This window comes from Delphinapterus leucas, chromosome 12 (genome assembly GCF_059928025.1).
Source record: "Delphinapterus leucas isolate spDelLeu-1000000601 "Yukka" chromosome 12, BTC_Dleu_Yukka2, whole genome shotgun sequence".
NCBI classification, from domain to species: Eukaryota; Metazoa; Chordata; class Mammalia; order Artiodactyla; family Monodontidae; genus Delphinapterus; species Delphinapterus leucas.
Window position 1 is genome coordinate 66,375,661 of NC_143140.1, and position 24,616 is coordinate 66,400,276.

The window sequence follows — 24,616 nt, forward strand, 5'->3', positions numbered from 1 at the left end:
GAGTGTCTATATACTAAGATTGGTTCAATGGCAATGGAACATATAAAAATTTAATGTTAAAAAGTCATGGTGAGGGTGAAGAGGGGAAGTGAAATTCTGAATGAAATTGAAGAAAGTAAATCATCTTTTTAAAATAGTATTTCTCTTTTATACTCTCTCCTCTCTCTCCACACGTACACTCAGACACAACTTAAAGTCACTCAGTTAATCTTGTTAGGCAGAATGGTAATTGTCAATCCATTTTTTCCTCCACTTTTCAGATGCTAGGAGAGGAAAACTAAACATGTTGAAAATTTAAACTTCATGTGATATAAAATGAGAGTTGGTGTCTTGTAAGGAATAACTTAGAAAAAAATGAGTAATCTGCTCTCTTCCTCAAGTATATAATCAGTGTTTAGAATTCACAGCAGCAAAAAGTTATAGAGAAAATTGCCATGATCACCTTTTGTTTTTCAAATTGTAGGTTAATTCTATGACCCCTAGTGACATTAGGGAGTGAAGGCTTTTAGGTAATTTAGACCATGATACAAACATTAACCAGTTAGTGGGTGTAAAATAGTTTGAAAACCTAATTTTAAAAAGAAAATTTATTTTCTTTTTAAAGAAGAACTGACAAATAATGTTTTATTATTGCTACTTATACTGCAGGACTGTTAAATCAGGGAAAAAAAACCTAAGGGAGTTTTTAAAAAATCATGATTTGGGATATAAACCAGAGAAATCAAAGTGTCATTTCTATATCTCTAATATTGTTAAAACTCTTTTTTGACTAGCATAACCAATGTTTTGATTTGAAAATATTTTTCAAAATATACCTTTGTAAGGTAGGTTTTTTTGTGTGAAGAATATTTAGGAGGCCTAAATATTCCCGGAAAGGGGTTTGACCTGACCTGTGGGATCAATTTGATCCGCCTCCTACAGAGAAGAGGCCAAATATCATCCAGACAGACCATCTCCTGCTCTATTTTTCCTTCCTCTTCCTCTTTTATTTTTTTTTAAGATTTTTTCTTTTGATGTGGACCATTTTTAAAGTTTTTATTGAATTTGTCACAATACTGCTTCTGTTTTATGTTTTGTTCTTTTGGCCGTGAGGCATGTGGGATCTTAACTCCCCGACCAGGGATCGAACCCGCACCCCCTGCATTGGAAGGCAAAGTCTTAACCACTGGACCACCAGGGAAGTTCCCATTCCTCTTTAAAAATGATGTTTTAATTCAGTCTTGCAGATATTCCTGTAACAATATATTCCCCCAAGGAAATAATAAGTACTCCCAAGTAAAGGACATTAATTTTAATTCTTTGATTCACTGTGAACAACAGCAAACACTATGTGATAAAATGCATGTTATCTGAGGGGGGCAAAGTTAGGCAAACTGTTAAACTATACGGTAGCCACTTCTTAAAGCATATTTATTGTCAATTCTGAATTACCTTTTATATGAAGGAATTACCTGAAAAGTGTTTGTCTAAGGTGGTGTGAATGCTGTATATTTCTTTGGTGGCCAAGAATGCAAAAAGAGAGATTAGAAAAAGCAACAGACCGAATCCTACTGAGTGAGTCAGAAGAGTGAGAAATGTGTAAAAAAGGACAAGGGTGACAAGGGGCATACCAGAGTCCTGCCAACATCAGTCTCATGGCTTCAGCCCACATGATCGCCACCTCTGTTGGATCACCCATTTTAAGGTGACTCTCCATCAGTTAGAGCCATTTCCCTGACTTGGCTAGTTGGCGGTATTTCACAACAGAGCTCCTAAACCAGGAGAGCCGAAGCTTGGAATGTTCCAACAGAAAACAGAAACTTAATTAGATGATGCAAGACAGCTCTGCCCAGCTAACATGAGCTGGTGCAAAGAGATGATTGTAGGAGTTGAGTTTATTTAAAGACCCGGCCTGAAAAGGAAAGTTAAAGATTAAGACAAAATTTAAGGTATATATGATATATGACATCAGACTTGTGAAGAGTCTTCTATGAAGTTTTGGTTAGAAGAAAGATTTCCATCTATAGGAGAAATTTTAGGTTGGGGAGCACCAGAAAAATCAGAACGTTTAAGAATATTGTGATTTAAAAAAAAAAAAAAAAAAAAGAACCTAACATGCCGCGGAGCGGCTAGGCCCGTGAGCCATGGCCGCTGAGCCTGCGCGTCCGGAGCCTGTGCTCTGCAACAGGAGAGGCCACAACAGTGAGAGGCCCGCGTACCACAAAAAAAAAAAAAAAAAAAAAAAGAATATTGTGATTTTTACGGAAGGAACATTTTAAAATTAAGAAATGCTACTCAAATATTTAATAGAAAGAAATGTTCACAGCATACATTCTCTAATGGAGAAGTTTGGTTTTTTTTACTCAGCCTTTTGTCAATAGCCACTAGAATTTACAAGTTTCTGGATTTTTACCAATGATTAAAAATTATCAGAGCAGCTGGTGTTCATGAGAACTTCTAAACAAGCACACATAAAGTTTTCACATGTATTGTGAAACAAAACCTTTCTAAGAAATCATCATGGTTACACAACCCTATGAAAGAATATGTCCTTAGTTTGTTGGGATTAATCCCTTTAAATATATTTTTTTATTTGAAATTTGTGAATTTTTTATTTAGATTGCATTCCAGGATGTTATTTTATTCATTTATTCATTATACTTTTGAGAACCTATTGTGTGCCTATACTTCTAGATGCTGGAGATATTACTGAAAAAGCCCCATTTAAAAAAAAAAAATCCATTCCCTCATGGAGCTTGCATTTTAGTGATTTAAGTAACTCAGGGAGCATTAGAAGAAGAATCAAATTACAGTTAGTCAAAAACCTGACAAGATTTCCTCTTTTGAGCTGGATACAGCACACATTTTTCTTTAATATAAAACCATTTTTGAAATATTGTCACTTTCTTATTTTGAGCTCCAACAACAGAAAGAACAAAATGAGGGCCTCCATTCTGAATAAATAGTGTTGAAATGTTTTGCTCCATGTGGTAAGAATTATCGGAACATGGAGAGTAACTAAAACAAAGCAAAAATTGGGGGGAAGAGTATTTATATAAGAGAGAACTGCATCAAGATACTCTTAGTGGAGCCAAGACACAAAGTTTAAACCACCGTAAAGAAATAATGCATCCAGGCTCTAAAGAAACAAATGGAGATGTGCCATTCTGAGCAGGACTAGAGCAGAGAGAGGGTGAAATGCCAATGCATTTCATTATGTGATGCTCCAAACCAGAGCTGTTTCAACTCATCAAATTAATTTATTAGGAAGCAAATTCAGTCAACCAAATGAATGTTTAGGTATGACATTTTGAATCATTAACTGTGTAATGTAAATATTTTTATCTCCTCCTGTCTTATATTTCCTCAAATTGCTTGACACACAATCACTCTTTGGATCCCACTCTTTCGGCTCACTTCTGAAGTCTTATTTCCTCTATGTCCTGACATCACCCTCTAGACTTCTGCCCCTGCAACACACACGCACACACACACGCACACACACACATGCACACACACACGCGCGATTAAAATACATCTCCAATTTCGTCATATATTTCATAACCACATGTTTAAGAATATCTGTATGCTGTGGGAGAGCTGTATTTGCCCAGAAAACATACATCTTTCTAATATCTATCTAATCAATTTATGCAAAAGTTAAAACTCAGTTACTGAATCTACATTTGAAAATACAATTTTTAGGAACACAGTAGAAATTGAAATCTTCCTTTTGATACCCATGTTCTCCCTAGCCAGTTATTGTGAATCTTCTGAATACTCTGAAAAGTATGATGAAATAATCTCTTTATTCCCCTACAATCCTTGTCTACTTAGAAAATTGAAACGTTTGATTTAAAGCAGATTCAGATTTGAATGCACTATTTCAGTGTTTTCAAGTACAGGTACACTTGGCTTCGCAGCATATAGATTACCTTGGAAGCATTTTCAAATGGCATGTACTCTAAATGTATGGTACTGAATTAAATAAACCCAGCTTGTGATGTAGTGATGAAAGTGACTAATCATTGTCATTTATGATTCTTTTTCACTCTGTCCTTCCTCCTTCTCCACACCTTTTGTCTCCCCCTCTCTCTCTCCCTTCCTTTCTTCCTTCCTTGTTTAATTTCTACAAGCAGAACACACCTGTAGGTAACAAGGTGTGGTTTCAGTATTTTAGAAAAAGAAGAGCATAGACTTTGGAGCAGAGGACCACCTGGAGCTAAATCTCAGCCCTGCCACTTGCCAGCTGTGCAACCTTAAGGAAGTTAGTTAACTTCTCTGTGCCTCATTTTTTATCCTTTATAAAATGTGGATAAAATTAAAGTTATCTCATAAGATTGTTAGGATTAAATGAGCTCATACTTATAAATTCCTTAAAGCTTGGCACTAGGAGGTCTTATTTAAGTACATGTTAAATAAAATAAATAAATAAGCCTAAAAACAAAACTGCTCTTCACTTAGAAATAATTTCTCTAGAAGAAAACTATGGAAAGTTAGTCAAGCCACCCAGTTTTTGTTTACCTCCTCCATCGCACCAACCTTGCCCAACAAATATATTCTATTTCAAGCAACTGAAATTGATTCCTTCTTGTCCATTTAATTCACATTTGTAAATAAAAATTCCAGAAGTTATTGTTTTCACTCCACTGGTCATTAATATAAGGCAGGATTCCTTCTGAAATTAAAAGACTTTAGAGCAGCAGAGGGGAAAGAGAGAAAAGTATAGCAAAACTGACTAACAGTGAAATATAGGAGTGCAGAAGAAAACATTAAAAACAGCCTATAATTAAAAGCATGCAAAGAGTCCTGTTGCCCTTGGCTGACTCCAAAAACACGGTTCCAAGAGAAGTGGTCTGCTCTTAACCATAAATACAGAGGTGAAGAGCTCCAGGGCAAATCACATCAAAGGCAAAGGGAATGAGATGGTGCGAAGGGGCCCCACCCAACCTCCCAGGATGGGCTGGGTTTAACGTCGTCCAGCAGACTAACCAAACCAGCAGCTTTGACCGTAAGTGCAAATTTTCACCAACTCTGGCAGATGAGCCTCTAAGCGGAGTTACCGGCAGTTACTCTTGAAGATCAAGGAGCACACTGAAATTAGACCTTGCATTCCCTTGTCTCTTGAGTGGTGACTGCTTGGGACCCTTGAGTTTGACTGGGATGAATAAAGCCCCTCTCAGACTTGCAGACTCCCCCTGAGGCTTTTGACATCACCCCACAAGCACTCGCTTTCTATGAGCTGCGTCATGTTGCCCTCTGACCTGATGGAAAGATCTAGTGCCTGAAAGTGTTCTGAGATAGCTATTCATTTGTAGGAAAGTTAAAATACAAATCTGTGGGCCTAGGAAATTGTTTTGAACCAGTCATTAATTCAGGAAATTTAAAATGTGAGTTTTGGGTTTTTTTTTTTTATTGTTCCTTAATTCCCAATTTACTAAATCACTATTCAAATCTATGCTAAAAAAAAAAGGACAATATGTAGCAAGAAACAAGCCAGAAGTATTTTTTTAATTTACATTTACCAAGAAAGGGATAGCAATTTCCTTTGAGGTCAGGAGAAATGTAATTTCTCTGTGTAGTAGAGAAAGCTGGTTCCATAGGGTTCTGCTGACAATACAGTGCCTGTCATTCTTGGGATCAATCCCCTTAGCTATAATCAACCACCAGCTTTATTCTGAATGTACCTATTTCAGAGCAGAAAATCCTTCTAATTAATTTAAATTATGAAAACTTTCTGGCACAAAAAGACATAAAGAATAATATAACACATTTAAGTAAAGATGGTTAACTGAACACTTGATTTGCCTGGCCTCTCTCTCTCCTGAAATGCACTAACATGGTTTTTCAAAGCCTTAAACGTACAAAGAAAAAGAGAATGTTAGGGGAGAAAAGAACAGCATACTTTTGGAAACCATAAAGCATATGGATCGATGGTAACCAACTTAGCAAATCTGAGAAAACTAAATCTTAACCTGGCAATAGAGAAAGTCTATTTCTCTATTGAAAGGAGAAAAGTGACTTAAATCCAAGCATCTCCAAATGACCAAGCACAGTGAATTCCATATACCTCTGAAAGTGAAGGTGATGGGCTGGGGAGTACAGTGAAAATAGCAAGATTCTGAAAATTTAGGAAGTAGTTGGATAAAAAAATCCCCTCTTCTACTCACCTGCGTCAATGGCCCTCATCTGTTCCAGCCCCAAACTGAAGGCTTATTCTCCAGAAAGGGTAACAGAGCAACTCGAATCGGGGAAGGAGGTGAGGGGACCAGGCAGCATTGAGGGCAACAGCCCTGGAAGAGAAGAGGGGGAATACATAAAGTACAGACTGTCAGATTACAGTTTTGTCTCCACTAGCTTCCAGAACCCTGAGAGCTGACTTAAACTCACCAGACAGAAGATCATTCACTGGAGAATCTACTCAGCCTAAGGATGTGGATGTTGATGTTGGGCGCTTCCCAATAAAACTGCCGAGTCAGGTCACCCCACAGTATACATGTCCCACTAGACCCTAGAACTTCCCATTCACTCCCCAACTTTCAGTATGAATGAACTGCAAAAGATCACAAGGTATTTGAGGAAATTCTCTACTGTTCTAAAATGAAAGTCAGAGAGGGAGAAAAAAAGAAAACAAATCATCAAAAAAATGCAACTTGAGGAAATGGAAGCTATCCTCAGAAAACAAAATAAAATAAAAATTTGTCTTTAATATCCTCAGAGAGCTAAGAAATAATACAGCATCTGTGAAAACTGGCAAGATGCCATAAGAAACAATCAGATAATAAAAGGAAGCTGAGAGATTAAGAATAAAATACAGTAAATGAAAAGCTCAAAAGAAGGCATAGAGAATGTTAAAAAAAAACCCAAAACAAAAAACAACAAAAAACACACAAGAAAGCAAAGCAAAAAAAAGAGAGATGAAAATAAGATGCAAAATAACTATTTTTAATAACACCAAATTAGCAAAGAAGCTTCTATCCAAATAACAGAAGTTCCAGAAAAAGAAAGCAGAGTAACTTGACTGGAGAGGAGGGGAGAGTCATCAAATAATCCAAGAAAATCTCCCAGAACTGTAGAAATGGGTCCACTGGGTCCAGGATGAAAATAAAATTATACCAAAGAACATCATCATGAAATCACTAAAACATGGGATGAAAACAATCTGAAAATTGCCTGAGAAGGGAAAAAAATTGTGTAAAAAAAGTGAGAATTGGATTGAGTCAAATTTCCCAGTAGCTCACTGGCATGAAGTCATTAGAGCAAAGCCATCAAATTTCTTAAGGAAAATTATTTCCAACCAAAAAATTTACACCCAGCCAAATGACCAATTAAGGATAAGGTGACCAATAAAGAATTTCCAGATTTGCAAAATCTCAAAAACTTATCTCCTATGCATCTTTTCTCAAAAATATTCTGGAGGAAATAAAGCAAGAGCCATGAATCAGGGTCTCAGATATGGGAGAGACAAAGGGAGAGCCCTCCAAGAGTTGGATGGGGAGAGATTCAGAGATGATGACTGTCATAGAAAGGAATCAGTCCACATAGGCATGGAACAGAAGACTCCAGGAGAACTTCCAAAACTCGGAAACTGATGGGGTACCTGTTGTGTTGGAGGTTTTGAGAGAAAATTTAGACTTCTGAGAGTTTAAGGATAGATATGTGCCGCATACATAGAAAACTAAACAAATAACACACATAAAGCAAAAGTTAAGAATTTTAGCTTTTACAGTTAGGTCTGTGATTGATCTGAATTAATTTTTGTGTATGGTGTGAGATAAGGATCTAAATTCTTTTTTAAAATTATTTATTTTTAGTGTTTTGGCTGTGTTGGGTCTTAGTTGCGGCACGCGGGATCGTCTGTGAGGCATGTGGGATCTTTTTTTTTATGTTGTTGTGGTGCACGGGCTCCAGAGAGAGTGGGCTCTGTAGTTTGCGGCACGCAGGCTCTCTAGTTGAGGCGCCCGGGCTTAGTAGTTGTGGTGCGTGGGCTTAGTTGCCCTGAGGCATGTGGGATCTTATTTCCCCAACCAGGGATCGAAACTGTGTCCCCTGCACTGGAAGGCAGATTCTTTACCACTGGACCACCAGGGAATTCCTAAAACTCCTCTTCTTGCATGCAGATAGATATTCAATTGTCCCAGTATTGTTTATTGAAAGGCCTAGCCTTTCTCCCCAAGGAATTGCCTTGGCACCTTTGTTGAAAATCAATTCACCATAAGTGTAAAGGATACTACATTATCTTGATTACTGCAGGCTGATACTACCTTTTGAAATCAAGAATTCTAAATTCTCCAACTTTCTTTTCTTTTTCTAAATTGTTCTAGCTATCCTGGTCTTTTGCATTTCCATATATATTTTAGGATTGGTTCATCAATTTTTGCAAATCTTCTGCTAGGGAGAATTGGGAGAGAATTGCCATCTTAATATTAAGTCTTTCAATCCATAAACATGAAATGTCTTTCCATTTATTTAGATCTTTTGTAAATTTTCTCAGCCAAGTTTTATATTTTTTCTTCTACCTATCTTGCTCTTCTTTCATTAAGTTTATTCCTAAGTATTTAATTCTTTTTAATGAAATTATGAATGAAATTGTGTTCTTAATTTTATTTGCAAATTGTTGGTAGTATATAAAAATAAAATCAATTTTTATGTATTGATGTTGTATCCAACATTGCTGGACATGCTTATTAGTTCTAATGGAATCCTTGGGTTTTCTGAATACAGAGTCATGTCACCTGAATAAATAAAATTTTACTTCTTTCTTTTCAAACTGGATGCCTTTCATTTTCTTGCTAGAACCTCCAATGCAATGTTGAATAGAAGTAATAAGAGTGGATATCCTTGCCTTGTTCCTGATTACAAGGAAGGAACATTCAGTCTTTCATAATTAAGTACAATGTTAGCTATAGGTTTTTCACAGATGCCCTTTATCAAGTTAAGGAAGTTTCCTTCTATTTCTAATTTGTTGAGATATTTTTTTCATAAATGGTATTAATTTTGCCAAATATTTTTTCTGTAACTATTGAAATGACCATATGGTGTTTTGTCCAGGTTTGTGGTTGCTTTTAGGGAGAGGATTTTTTTTTTCTTTTTTTTGCGGTACGCGTGCCTCTCACTGTTGTGGCCTCTCCCGTTGCGGAGCACAGGCTCCGGACACACAGGCTCAGCGGCCATGGCACACGGGCCCAGCCGCTCCGCGGCATGTGGGATCTTCGCGGACCGGGGCACGAACCCGTGTCCCCTGCATCGGCAGGCGGACTCTCAACCACTGCGCCACCAGGGAAGCCCTCAGTTTAAAAAACTGTCTATATTCCAACTAGAACATATATTCTACTAAGAGCTAGGAATTTGTTCTGACTAGCTCACTGCTGTGACCCAAAGACAGCAGTTCATGTCCTGGCAAACACTTAATGTCCAAGAAATATTTGTAGAATTCATAACGGAGTAGATGAAATTTTAGCCTGAGTTTCAGTCACATTATCTTGATAAGATCTTCCTCTATTACACTCTATCTCCCCAAAGCTTTCGTAATTCCCAGTAGTATGAAGCCTCAGTTCTCCATATTTGGAGGTGAAGTGTGCCATGCTCTCCCTCCAGTTCATTTCTATTCTTCTTAACGTCTAACTCTTTATCATTAAAATTTTTGGCTAGTGAAATTCCCTGAGTTTCCCATTTTTCTAGAAATAGTTTGTTTTGGCCCAAGTTTGATCTCTTATTTACTTCTTAAATCTTATTTTGATAGAAAAAAATCCTCCATATTGGAACTAACACTTTTCAGGTCTCTGAAACCAGAAAAGGGGTATAAATTTCACAACTTCACCCATTTATTTGGGCTCAGCATCTCCTCCATCACCTCACCTAATTTTTAAACTTAGGCATTGTAAACCCTGCTCCTTATAAAGTTAAATTTGAAAATACAGACTCCTACACCTAGTAACATTAGAAAACTCCAAAAAGAAAACTAAATACAAGGCTTTAAAAATTTTTATTCCTCCTTGCATATTTAGCCAAAATGGTCTTTTAATGTTAAAGTTCCACAAAAAGATTATGTTTATTTGGCTATTCTTCATTAAAAAAAAGTTGTGTTTTTAAGTATTAAGGTGAAGAATGCTCATTTCCAAAAGCAAGAATGTGACCTAATTAGACTTATTCCTTGCTTTCGTCTTACAGATTTTTGTTGTGCCAGAGAACACCAATTAAAGCATGTCCATTTATTGTATTAAAAAGAATGCAAGGAACAGTTGGCTTTTCATGTAAGCAATATTGCCCTGAGAAATGCTACCAGGAAATATTTACTTGAACAGAGTATGGAGAAGAAGGTTATTTCTATCCCTGGAGCATAGGGATGTTTTAAATATGTCATGAGACTGCTATTTGGCTGACTAAAGTCAGATCTCCACATGACAAATGCACCAAGCCAATTGCACTAGAAAATGTTTGCTGGTTTTAGATTAATTCAGCTGTCAGGGTGGTGGAGAGATACAACAGAGAATCAAAAGTCACTTAGAATCAACAGCATGCCTACCAAAATAGAATAAATGTTTAGTTCTCCAGGGTTTTTTTTCATAATACAGAAAATATAAAAAGAAAATATGAACCCATTGCCCACAGTATATTCTAAAGATGAGGATACTATTATTGTTATTGTCACTTTCAGTGGAACAGTTAATATAATTCATAATTACATATAAAATATCCAAAATTCTCCTTTCCTGGAGATAGTCATATGTTGTTTTATTAAAACCAACTCACCTCTTCTGAAATGAGTTTAAACAGTTTTCAGTTCACTAGAGAGATTTTTCAGGTGCACACAGGGGCAAATGGAAACAGGTATGTAAACATACATGGAGGGAAGGGGGAGGAAGGGAGAGTAGATCAGCACACCTTTCATTCCTCCGTCTACCTGCTGCCCAGAGATCAAGCTGTCATGCGTGTATCTTTTCAGCACATGGAAGAGCTTTCACTAAGTTGGTACAAAACCTAAGTGCATGTAATTTTCCTGGAGGAAAGTTCCCCAGTGTACCTGTGCCTGCAGATGCCATTCCAGTAGGTTTTCAGGCTACTGTCCTCCAGGAAATATGAACTAAATTAATTTTAGATGAGCTAATGTAAGACTTATACAGAAACTAGAGCAATCAGCAATGTTTTGCGGGCCAGTAGGGTCAACAGCCACTGAGAAGACAGAGACTTCCAGGTCTCAGTGGAAGTTGAGGAGGGAAAGTCTGTGTTGATCTTTAGAGAATCCCTAAACTTGAAGGAGGAAGATGAACTTGGGTTGGTTTTCTTTACTTATTCATTTTATATATACTATACATATGTACGTATAGTATATAATGAGAGATAGCAAGGTTATTGAAGGAATGGATTATTGCAGCTGAAAAGGGAAAAAGGTCATAAGACAAGGCCAGGGATACAATAGGACTGTAAACACTTTTACTGAGATATCTGAACACTTAGGTCTCTGGGCTCCTGCCTCCACCAATCATAAGCCTGAGGGCATTGCAAGATGTTTTTTTCTTAGGGTATCTTTTTTTTTTTTTTTTTTGGCGGTACGCGGGCCTCTCACTGTTGTGGCCTCTTCCATTGCGGAGCACAGGCTCCGGACGCGCAGGCTCAGCGGCCATGGCTCACAGGCCTAGCCGCTCCATGGCATGTGGGATCGTCCCGTGTCCCCTGCATCGGCAGGCGGACTCTCAACCACTGCGCCACCAGGGAAGCCTTCTTAGGGTATCTTTTGACACACAAGAGAAAGGGGTTAATTTCCTGATCCAAGGGGTAGAGTCCCTTACTCCTACTCATATTTGCGTCCAACAAATCTTTCTCCTAGCTCTGTCTCCCCTTTTAAACTGGGAGTCCTAGAACATGAGTGCCCATTGAAAACCCTTCTTCGCTAATTATACTCACTCAGCTGCTATCTTCAACCTGAAAATGATAAATATGTATCAACTGACTACAGACTGGTCACTCAATAAATGTTTTGGGGATGATGAGTAAAGGGTGAAGGATAAAAATACAAACATGAAACTCAATCCCTAACTGAACAAACTCATTCTGTTTGGAATTTTTAAAATTCCAAATGTTTTTGACTGGTAAAACATCTATATCCATAATGTATGCTGTTGTGTACAGGATTTAATACCATATTCTGTATCAGAAAGCCAACAGATAACTGGGTAAAATTTTTTTTGTGTTTCTTTTGTTTCTTTTTTTTTTGTATGTTCTGGATACAAATTCACAATCATTAGTTTCTCTATTCATAACTTGTTTTCCAGTTATGAACCTACCAACTCTTTCACCTGTTAGCTTTTAAATTTATTTATTGATTGATTGATTTTTGGCTGTGTTGGGTCTTCGTTGCTGTGCGAGGGCTTTCTCCAGTTGCGGCGAGCGGGGTCCACTCTTAATCGCGGTGTGCGGGCCTCTCAATATCGCGGCCTCTCTTGTTGTGGAGCACAGGCTCCAGACGCGCAGGGTCAGTAATAGTGGCTCACAGGCCTAGTTGCTCCACGGCATGTGGGATCTTCCCAGACCAGGGCACGAACCCGTGTTCCCTGCATTGGCAGGCAGATTCTTAACCTCTGCGCCACCAGGGAAGCCCTGTTAGCTTTTAAATCATTTGTAAATGGGGAAATGTCTTGAACTCAAGTATAATATAAAAGAATTATAATCAGTGCCTGCTCTGGACATATGGCTTCATTTAGAGAGTTTACAGTTATTAAACTTTATGAAAAATATAATCGAAGTAATATGAACATAGAATAAAGTTTATATGAGTGTTTGTAAATCTCTTTAAATGTATTAAAAACAACCTATAGTGATTTTCTCAAATGTAAACAATGTTGATTTTCAAATGTCAAAAGTTGCTCTTACAATCATGTTCTTTCTTCAAATGGAGCCAAATGGTGTAGTAATCAACACTGTGCAATATTATTTTAAACAAAATCTAAGGCTGCAAACAAAAAGTATCTTATTATTTCTATTCTTCTTTAAAGGTTAAACGTCTCAACTCTGTCATTTATTGGTTTAAAGTACGCGTTTCAATATTTAGATATATTATTTCTTGGACTGGTTAACTGATTTTTTTTCCTGTGAAATCTCTTCTTTACACATCATCAACTGAATCAAATTAGATATCAAATAATGTGGCCTACAAAATTAAAAAAACGATATAATTCTGAGGGTGTTTTTACTAGGAATAAATAAGCACATCATTTAATGTTTGGGGTTCTGCTTTAGAGAAAAAGCATGTTATTACATGTGAAACTAAAATATGTATTAATTCTGTGTCAAGCTTATTCCATTTATCCTATATAAGCTTGCTTTTTAAACATACATGTATTTAAGAACAATAATACCAACAAATATCCCCAAAATTATAAACCACTTAAAACAAGTTTTCTAATCTACCAATGCTAAGATTTAAATGAATCTCTGTAAGCATGGCCAAACGTACCCATAGGCACATACTTCTACAGGAGCCAAAAAGCATAGCTCAAAGGGATTTAAAATGAAGGCGGGCATCATGGCACATAGGCTGTTGAACTGATGTCATCAGGCAGGTCTTAGGACTGAAAGATGAGTCATTCCACTCACTGAAGCTTTCCACTGAAACAATCACCTGTTTTCCTGAAAGATCCTTTACTGAACTTAAGAGGAAGCAATCCCTTTCTCTGCTGAACACATTGGGGAAAGCATGGTCCACAGAAGAAATTCCTGTTTTGAAGTTTTGGAGCCAAGAAAACCAGAGAAAAGCTGGAGCAGTCAGCAGGTGTAAACAGGAGGCAACACAAAGCAATAAGCAATTGAATTCAGAATAGGATCCAGGGCAAGAGGAATACGCAACCACTATATTAGCATCTTCCTCAGGAATCATTTAAACAACTGAAGAAAATGCTAGATTCCCCAAACGACCTAGGATGGGGATTCAAACTATTTTATTTAGAAAACATTCTGGAAAGGTGTAAACCAAACTGTTAAACACTTTTTATTGGGAAGGGGGATATTGTTTTTTACCTTCTATATTGTTACATCGTTTAAAAATAAGCATGAATTATCTTTATAAACATGAAAATCAGTAAAGATATTTTCATGATCATTTTTATGTATTGGTTTAAAATCATAACATAGTGAAAATTTAGCTGCTGGTGTTTTTTATTTTTAACTATTTATTTGGTTGTGCCGGGTCTTAGTTGCAGCAGGCGGGTTCCGTAGATGCAGCTCATCAGCTCCTTAGTTGCAGCAAGCATGTGGGATCTAGTTCCCTGAACAGGGATCAAACCCGGGCCGCCTGCATTGGGAGTGCGGAGTCTTATCCACTGTGCCACCAGGGAAGTCCCGATGGTGTTGTTTAGAAGGTATAAACTTTGTCATTCTGACTCTCTCTGCTGGCTGGCCAACAGGACCAATGAAGCAACCTTCATCCCTGCCACATATTCTAGGAGACTCTGGTGGGGAGCAGAACAACAGCATCTCTTCATTAGAGACTGTCAGTTGCAGAGGAAGGACCATATTGCTGGTCATTTCTTGGTCTGGAGGGAATCAGGTGACTCTTGGTAAAGACGGTTCTTCCTGGAGAATTCTTAGTGTGAAGGCACTCAGAATATGTCACCCAATGTTCTCCTGAGGCCCATCAATGGTATCTCATGCATGGTTGTTTTTAACCTTACATTTGATAAATGGATTAAGAGCCTCAGTTTACCAAGCAACAAAGCCTCAGGTCTTCCCTTCTTGTGTCTGTCTGGGATTTTCCAGGAAACAGAAGGAGTGTGTTATGTGCGGTCAGAGCTAGCTCATTGGTCACTTAATACCAGTAAATGCTTTGCCTTCAGGAAAGGCATCTGCCCCACAGCCACGCTAGGAGACACACGGGGTGATACTGACTCCAGTGTGATCTTCTCGGGGCCCACTTTCCCCTGCAGATGCCAGAGCTCTTCTTTCCTGCCTCTTGGTCCATGGAGTTTCAGTGGTGCTGGCTGCCTCAGCTAAGGGATGCCCACAGCTGTGTGAATCAGAACCTGGCTTCTGCTAACCTGGGACAGATTTCATGCTCCCATTTCTGCCATCTCCTGCCTGAGATCTTAGCTCCCTGCAATATGCCTCCTGATACCCAGTGTTGACCACTTTCTCTCTGCCATTTGGAAAGCACTGTCCTCTCCCTGTGTCCAGCTCTTTCAAAGAGAAGTTCTCACAGTCGAGAAATAGCCCCGGTGGCAATTTATACTGTTCTTCTCTTTTGTCCCTATGGCAGCCTCACGTTGTAAAATACACCAGTCAAGCACTGTTACTGAGTCTAACTGCCACACCGTTTACTACTGGATATTTTCCCCCAAAGGCTCCTCTTGTGCTTTCCTGCCATCTGTCTCCACTTCTACACTCACCATCCCCCTCACCGTACTCCGTCTGTCCATTGGCATATCTCCACTCGACTAAACCCAAACTCTGAACTAATTTTAAGGTCTTTGGTAGGGGTGTTATGTAAATGAAAGCATGTGGCTAATTGCCTTCTAACATTCTGTGACAGAGAAGCTTTGAGGATCTGTTTGGCGATGTACAAACACACCCTCCAGAAAGATGTCAACTGTGGTCAGAGGTAGATTTACCATGTTGTTAATGAATCTTAATCTTTAGGGCCTCTCACCGTACCCGTTCTAAGGCTTGCTGTGTTCTCTGGATGACTAGAGAAGGAGTGGCCCTAGCCATGAGCAGGAAGCAGGAAGTACTGCCCAGCCTGGTGGTCACCCTCTACAACCTGATGGTGGTACTGGGACTGCACTGGTACTAGCGGCTACCAGGAATACTACTGTATTATCCTGGGACTCCAGATATAACCTCAGGCCTCCAGACCCTATCTTTGAGCCCAACGAGATGTCTCCCTGCTTATGGGCAACTATGACCGAGAATTCAGGAATATTTTCTGTCCATCATTTCAGGTACTGCCCACTGGGAAGAGGGAGCAGCAAAGACCTAATAAAAGTGAACCATCTGCTGTGGCAGGGGTTATCAGGGTCCATATCCAGTGATATTGGAGTTTTCTTATAATTTTCTTGACCAGTGCCTGAGAAAGAAACTCAGATGTGGCATTACCGGTAACGAATGAAGAAATTGCAAGAAAGCTTTCTGATCACTCAATTTCCATCAGTCATGATAGAGGAAAGAATGAACTATATTTCTAGTCTTTCTAGAAAAAGTATTACAAAAAATGTTCATATGAAGAGATAAAAGTGTATGCAGCCTGAAAATGCAGGAAAAAAAGTTATAAAAGTGTTAGGCAGATTATTGTCATCATAAATCATCAACATCACTTATTGTGTTGTGCTATTTTTCTTTTTAAAATATAGTAAATATTGTGATTTATTTTCTCATTCTAAATACTCACAATTCACAGTTTATTTTTGTATTCATAATTTTGTGTCCTTGTTCTTAAAGAAGGCCTATCCACCTGGCACTAGTCTGTTCAACACAAGCTGTCGTCTGGTTCCCATTCAGGCTGTGACTTAGCAAGGGCTGACCCTGCAGGGACAGATGCAGAAGACAGAAGTGTTTTTAATTTTGACGAGGTTTAAATTAATTAAGTCAATTGACCACAAATGTAATAATTTATATCAGGACTCTCAAGTCTCTTCCACTGATCTGTATGTCCATTCTTGAGCCAATATCACATTGTCTTGATTACTGTGCCTTTGTAGTAAGCTTAGAAATCAGGTAGAAGTCCACCAATGTTATTTTTCTTTTTCAAAATGTTTTGGCTACTCCATGACTTTTGCATTTTCATATAAATTTTAGGATCAGCCTGTCAATTTCTATAAAAATTCCAGTTGGTATTTTGACTGAGATTGCATTGAGTTTATAGATACATTTGGAGATAACTTGCAATATTGAGCTTTCAACCAATCAACACAAACTATATCTCCATTTATTTAGATATCTTCAATTTCTCTCAGCAATATTTTATAGTTTTCAGTGTACAAGTCTTGTATATCGTTTGTTAAATTAATTCCTAAGCATTTTACGCTTTTTGATGCTAATGTGAAATGAAATTATTTTCTTAATTTGTAGAATGTTCACTGGTAGTATATAGAAATACAATTGATTTTGTACATTGACCTTGTCTCCTCCAACTTTGCAAAGCTCACTTAGTAGTTCTAGTAGCTTTTTTTTAGATTCCATTTAACTTGCTACATAAACGGTCACATCCTCTGAAAGTAATGAGTTTCACTGCTTCATTTCCCATCCAGATGCCTTTAAAAATTTTTTTTTTCCTGATTGCAATGGCTATAAACACCAGTACAATATTAAATAGAAGTGATGAGTAGAGGCATCTTTGTCTTGCTCTCAATCTCAGGGGCAAAGCATTTAATCTTTTACCATTTTAGATGGTGTTAGCTTTTTTTGAAGATGTCTTTAGCAGGCTGAAGAAGTTTCTTTCTCTTCCTAGTTTATTGAGAGTTTTACCATGAATGAGTATTGAATTTTGTCAAATGTATTTTCTGAATCTACTAAGATGATCATGCCGGTTTTTTGCTTTATTCAATTAATATGGTATGTAACATTAATTGTTTTTAGATGTAAACCAACCTTGCCTTCCAATGTTATATTTTTAATACCAAGAATGTCTTTCTCAAGGACCTGGGAGCCATCCCATTAAAACATAATCATCTAGAAAGATTGCACCTTTATCTCCTAGTCTCTGTGAAAAGGTAGGGAACTAACCTCAATAAGCACCAATTAGCAAACAGAGATGGCCTAATGGCATTGACTAACCTCCCCAATAATGCCCAACAGTACTTTTCACCACCTCACTTCAGTGCTTAAAAGTTCTCTTACCTTTTGTTTCAGTGGAGGTAAGTTCAATCTCTTTCTCCTATTACAATAGTATTTAATAAAGTCTCCCTTGCCTGTTTAATCTGCTCAGTGCAGTTTTCTTACATTATGATAGCTTTCATAAGGAGAAAGAAGCATGGGTTCTCCCTTTGGTGGTTTCAGCTGTGGAACTGAAGTCACTATCCACTGAAGAGAGTCTTAATAAAAGGCAACTATCTCTTTGCTGGTTAAAAGGTAGAGACCTACAGAATGGGTGACAGAATGTTGATGTAAACTAAGAAGTACTGTGATTCAATTATAGTGTTCTCATTCTTTTTGAGAGTCTCTAGTTGCATATTATAATTTAAATGAAAACAACTACTTAGCTTTATCTCCTTAAAATATGCTATTGATAGAAAGGCCATTTTCCCCTCTCCCTGTTAACGGCTTTCCCAACAGTACCCCCGATAGTTTTAAAGGAATTACAAGGGCAAAGAAGCTAAGAGTCTGAGATAACTTGGTATAATTGATGACCCAAAGGAAAACACCACATATTAAACAGTGATTTAAATGCTATTCAACCGATAAAATTGTGCCACTGTAGTATGTGCTTGCCTGTGTGTATCTGTTTCTCCTCAATAATTATGCTTCAATAAAAAAGAAGAGTCTTCCAAATAGTACTGTCATTATATAAAAAACAATCACATCATTAAATTTAGATAATTTGGAAATAGTCATAAGCAGAGAAATAAAAGTTAAATTAAAAGTATTGAAGGATAATGTAACTGAGGTTTTTTGGTTTCCTCAGTGAGGGCAATATTTATTCTTGCTCTAAGATCTTGATATGACAAATGTTTTCCAGTGAATTATTCACCCAACAAAAAGCAGTCAATTTCTCTTTGCTCTGTTCCATAGAGCTTGAGGGGGTTTTTAGATGGAAAAAAAAAGAATACAAATGTCATATTGAAATCATTAGGTGGGAGACTTTGGTCTTTTCGTTTTCTCTTAATACAATGATTTTTTTTAAAGGTTAAATCATACTACTTTACAAATCATAAAAAGCTTTGAGGATTAGAAAAAAGTAGACCTTTAAGCAGTCTTCTTTGTTTAGTCAAAAATGACTGGCTAACCTCACCCTAGTTCTCTGAGGCACAGTACTACCACGTCTTAGAAAAGCAAATCAGCAAAAGGCCTGACCCATGAATCTCAGTGATCCTTACACACCTGTGTCTCCTCCAACCATGTTTAATCTCAACCAAACATTGCATAGTGCCAAAATAAGACCTACTTTGTTTTTCTAAAACCCATATTACTTTGTCAGTGTGTAATATATTTGGGATTAAAGGTTTTTCCTTATTAGAACTATTCAGGAAAAAAGTCTAGACTACCCCCAAATCAAAGGATACTGTTGGCTGTGAGTGATCAAATCCCTCTCTGAAATAATACTCTTCCCCTCCGTCTGTATTTTGAAAATTACAGAAAAATTAATAATGTAAAATGCAATCGATGCTGAATTATTACCCAACAGACTAAGTTAAGTGCTTAAGATACCAACAAAGCAGATGAACCAGAAATTACTAAGAAATTTTAACTGTGATGAATTTATGCAGCATTTCAAAATAAGAAAATCTAGAAAAAGTCATTTTAATTTCAGTATTTAGGTGTTTTATGACCTTCTGAAAAAATAAATTTTCTTTTGAATTACATATGGGGTTGTCATCACAATCTTTTTAGTATTTGGAGCTTCTAAAATTCTCAATCCAGCCCTGGATACAAAAACTCTGAACACAGAGGGTTAAGGCATCAAAGATGAAAGCTAGTACACTCACAACTATTTATATTGCAAAAGCTTTGCTCTTCTGCAAGAACATGCAGTTGCCCAAACACTAACCTCTCTTTACAAGGTTATGCTTATTAGGTAGGATTTGAAGCTCAATAGCAACACTGTTCATCCATGGTTCAATTCAGATTGTAATTTCTTTTTAAACTACCTGACCCTTATAATCATATGGTGAGTAGGTCTGATCATTCATCTTCCTGAGGCCAAGTACTTGGTCTGAACACAGAGTCACTTGTGTTTCTGAAGCCTCTCAGCATCATGATGATTGGGGTAGAGACTGTTGATTGAGAAAAGTTTGAAAGAAACCTTTCATACAATGTTTTCATTGTCTTGTTCTTTTTCTGGAACTAAAATTCCTGACTGGAAAAGCAAAAGTCTTCCTACATACAAGGATGAAGTTTTAAGAGATGTTTCTAATTATTGTGGAAGCTATAAACAATTTCATTGTCCCCAATGTCAGAATTTGCTAAATAAGATTTTGCTTTTCCTAGGCCCAGTATTTATTAAGCACTCAGCAAATTCTTATTGAATAAATGAACGACTCTACCCAACTTCACATCCTTGTCTTGAAGCTGTATCATCCCTCATAGTATTAAAATGTTGCACTAGTGTCCAGCTTCATATCCAGTGCACCACAACCCACGTGATGTCCAGATTGGATTATAGTTTGAAGGAGAAGAATCCTTGAGCTGATTGTTTAGACTGGGTTTCTGGCCCTTCCCTGAACCAATCACTAAAGGAATGGGATGGGCTGATTTATCTAAAGTAGTGCCCACCATCTCTGGAGTTAGGTTGGAGTCAATTCCACCCAAAGCATGTGGCTGCTACCCAAGAGAGGAGAAAAAATATTCCAAAGGAAAGTCTGAGACTATTAAGAATTGGCAAGAGTTGCATGGCTTTTGGGTAGGCAACTAACACGTACTGACAATGTAATTTCTATTTTCAATATGACTCAATGAAAACCTGATGAATATTACATATGCTAGAAATCATCCTTCTCCAGACCTTCCTTCTAGTTATTTTTCTCTAAATTCACCCTTATTCTTTAAATGAAAGTTTACTGATCACAAATTCTCCTTTTAAAAAAAACAAAACTAAATATGTCTTTATTTTGCCTTTGTTCTTGAAAGATAATTTCACTGGGCACTCATTCTAGATTGACAGTTATTGTCACTTAGCACCTTGAAGATGTTATTCTACTGTCTTTTGGCTTCAATTTTTGGCACTGAAAATTCGGCTGTCAGAATCTGTCCTTCCTCTGCATGTGGATATTTAGTTATTCTGGCTGCTTTTAAGATCTCTTTGTCTTTGTTGTTCTTCAGTTTCCTTTTACTCATCTTGCTTGATATACATATTATTTCTTGTATATGTGGATTCATGTTTCTGATTAGTTCTGGAAATTTTTCAGCAATCATCTATCTCTTCCATTTTTTTCTATTCTCCATCTTTGGGACTCTGATTAGACACATATTAGATCTTCTCATTCAATCCTTCAGGTCTCATCACCTGTCATTCATATTTTCTATCTCCTTATCTGTCCTTACTACAGTATGTCTTATTTTCTCAGTTAATTAACTACTCATGAAAGCTGTTCATGATTAGGTCTTCAGATATGCAAGTTACTAAAAGCTTGTATCTTACTCCTGGGCTAAATCTCTAGTTTCTAGAGATGTAAATTTGGTTTCTTTGATCCTGGTTTGACTTTAGCATTTCAGATGTACCATTTAACAGTTGATATGAAACTTCCAGAAGGCACTCACTAGCAACTGAAACTAGTATCAGTAAACCTTTGTTGAGGGTAAACAACTGCATTTCTAAGTTTCTACCAATGCTAAGAGATTTTGGAGTTAGTAACTACTGTCTAACGGTACTTACAGTAAACACTTAAAAATTTGTACTTTGGGTTTGCCAAAGTGGGAATTAATGTCCTTTCAAGTATATTTAAAGACTCAGTTCAGTTCTAGCAGACTCCCTCTAAAACAAGTAAGGGTGTTATGCATGTAACGACTGCACAGGAAATCTGGTTTTGCCTTCCACCACTTACATTTTAAGCAGGAATGCCATCACTACACAAAACCTACAAGAATCCCACTCTGAGTAATTAAATGACCAACCTCTTAAAAACCTGCCAGAAGCAACAGGGTCTATAAAAACCTATTTAGTGTGTCATTTAGTTCTACTTCTGCTTTTAAAATTAGAATTATTTGGAGAAAAATAAGTTTTCCTAATATTCATGATTTTCATGTTAACCAAAGGATTGCGAAAACAAAGGATTAAAATTGACCAATTGAAACAGTATTTAAATTATAAGAAAATGGGTTAATGTGAGCCATTGAGGGTGTTCTTTATTCCATTTTGATACCACAGAAAAAAATAATAAAAATGGCCAAGGGATAGGGCAGGGTTAAATTAAAAATGTTTTAAGGGACATTTTACTAGGAGCATGCATAATGCATTGGCTTTGAGTACATTCTGAAGAAACATGGATTCCAAAATTCCCTTAGCTCTTTCCTCTTTCCAGTGCTCTTCCCTCTATTGGGAGTAATAATTTTGCAAAAGTCCTATAAATGTCAGTCCTATCAGGACGCCCTAGCTCTGAATCCAGATGCTGCCACCAAAAGATGGAAAGTTGTTTCCTGGAGACAATACATACAGATCAACTTTCAAATTAGTAGCTACTTTTTAGAAAACTATCACTTTTCTAGTAGTCTGTTAACTGAGAAAAGAGAATGAAATTCACTTACTTGGTAATGAGGTAATAGGATAAACAGGAAGCCAGTCCTTAAGAATGAGCAGTCCCCAGGTGTAGGTGGATTCATCCTCATTCAGTTTTTCCCTTACCTCCTTCCTCTCCCACCCACCATTTTCCTCCTAACATCAAGTGTTTTTTACATGCTTAATATCAAAATGTAAGCTCCTTGAGGGCAGGGACCACATTCTTTTGGTTCACTCTAATACCCTCTGTGCCCGGGCATGTGGCAGCCTGGCACAAAATAAATGCCAAATTAAGTACACAAATATTTACTGGGCAACTAGGGAAGGACAGAGGGAGGAAACAGCTAGGTGCTGGGGTCCCAGAGTATATATGATACAGAGACTTTGTTCTGGTTGGGAAAATGGGCTTGTTTACCATTTAAAATCAGTGTTATTTTTTTTCCCCACCAAAGAGCCCCTAATGGAAGAAAATTCTGTGAGGCTTTCTGCTTCACCTTGTTTGTGCTCTTTCCATCTATCAGCGTTTCACCATTGTGATGCGCTGTCTGCTGTCACCTCAACATCACTGTCCCCTCCTTCTGTAGTGTCCTTTGCACTGCAGGGGAGCCAGAAACTACATTTTCCAGAACCTCCTTTGCTTTCTGGTTCTAAGTCAGTGTGGCCCAAAGAGAAGCATTTCCAGGGGATGGAGGAGGCAGAGAAGGGAGAGGCCACCCTCCCTTGGAGGCCATCCAGGCAGAAGTGTGCACAGGCCCGCAGACACGGGCATCGCAGCAGCTTCCAAGATCTCTCACAGGTCACCCGCTTTGGTGTTGTCAACAGCCTAGACAGCTGGTGACAGTTCCTTGAGGCTCACTGCGTCGGTGCTGCAGGCTGAGGTGACAGGAGCTTCCTGGATGCTTCCAGATTCTCACGGGCTCCTGGGCCAGCTCCCGAGATCCGCCCAGGGCGGTACTGCAGATGCACCTTCCCTCGCCTGCCCTTCTGACGCTCGGTGGAAGCTTCTGACTCCCCACATTGAAACCCTTTATGCTTACATCATCAGGTGGCTGTTTTCCTGACTGAACCCAAATAGAAAGGTTAAAATACGTGAATTTAGCATTAAGAGAAAAACAGGTTTCCTACATGTCTTAACTTAGTGAAAGAGATAATGCTTCACTGAGTCTACTGACTTTGTTAAACGCAGATGAAATGAAGAAAGATGAACCTGCAGGTTTACATCAGGCAATTTCTTTATTTCCTGTGTGACAGTATTTTGAGGACACAGATTCCTAAAAAAGTGGGGGAAATGGTTTTCTCTTCACTGATTGATGAACTATGTCTGGACAGTCGTTAAGCAGAAATGTGATGCATTCTGTCAAGGAAGTGGTCCAGTGTAACACTTTCAGGCTCCTGTGGGTGCCAATCTTGCTGTATTTTCTTGCTGCGAAATACAAGGTCAAGCTGCTCAAATCTTATGGTGTACCAAAGAGGTCTGGGAACCAGAGGTCAGTTTTTTGTTTTCCTAAGTGAATTATGAAAATACGCAATTTTTTTTTTCCAGGAAAGGATGCCTAATGATGTTCTTTCCCACTAATGAGAAATTTTCATCATATTTAAATGAACTAAAAATGTCATTTAACTCATAACTTACCCAAACAACTCTCATCTCCTTCTGAAATTTAATTTTTATTGTAGTAACCTGATCATGTGTAAAAAATAGTTTTGCTTTTCAAAAAATAAATGCTGAATAAGTTACCCTTGTGAATTGCTCTTCATTATAAAGGCGGACAATGACTTTTTTTCCTTTATATAGCTTTTTTTATTGTGACATTCCTTTTTCTACACGAAGAAACAAATGAAAATCACACCAACTAGAGAAACTACTCTGCATTTTCCTTGCTCAAACCACAGATTAATTTTTGTGGAACAAATTTTCAAAAGTCATTTGTCATTATAAATTTGTCTAGATAGGTAGTCAAAACATAATTTTTTGTGTGCAAGATTTTACTTTTTTTTTTCGGTACGCGGGCCTCTCACTGTTGTGGCCTCTCCCGCTGTGGAGCACAGGCTCCGGACGCGCAGGCTCAGCGGCCATGGCTCACGGGCCCAGCCGCTCCGCGGCATGTGGGATCTTCCCGGACCGGGGCACGAACCCGTGTCCCCTGCATCGGCACGCGGACTCTCAACCACTGCGCCACCAGGGAAGCCCGATTTTACTATCTTTTAACAAAAGCAGTGAAGACCCTGAAGAAGGACCCAGTGGCAACGTCTTCCAGGTGCAGTGTTCTCAGTGAGCGACAC

General features: G+C 38.0%; 1 protein-coding gene across 1 annotated transcript in view; it reads right to left on the reverse strand.

Moving 5' to 3' along the window:
* Window positions 1–53: 53 nt before the first annotated feature.
* Window positions 54–24,616, reverse strand: part of STX7 (syntaxin 7) — a 74,511-nt gene continuing 49,948 nt past the window's right edge. The window contains exon 10 of the mRNA XM_089922010.1: window positions 54–23,756. Within this exon, the coding sequence (XP_089778136.1) occupies window positions 23,718–23,756 (39 nt within the window). The 3' untranslated portion in view covers window positions 54–23,717. The remainder of the gene's footprint in view (window positions 23,757–24,616) is intronic.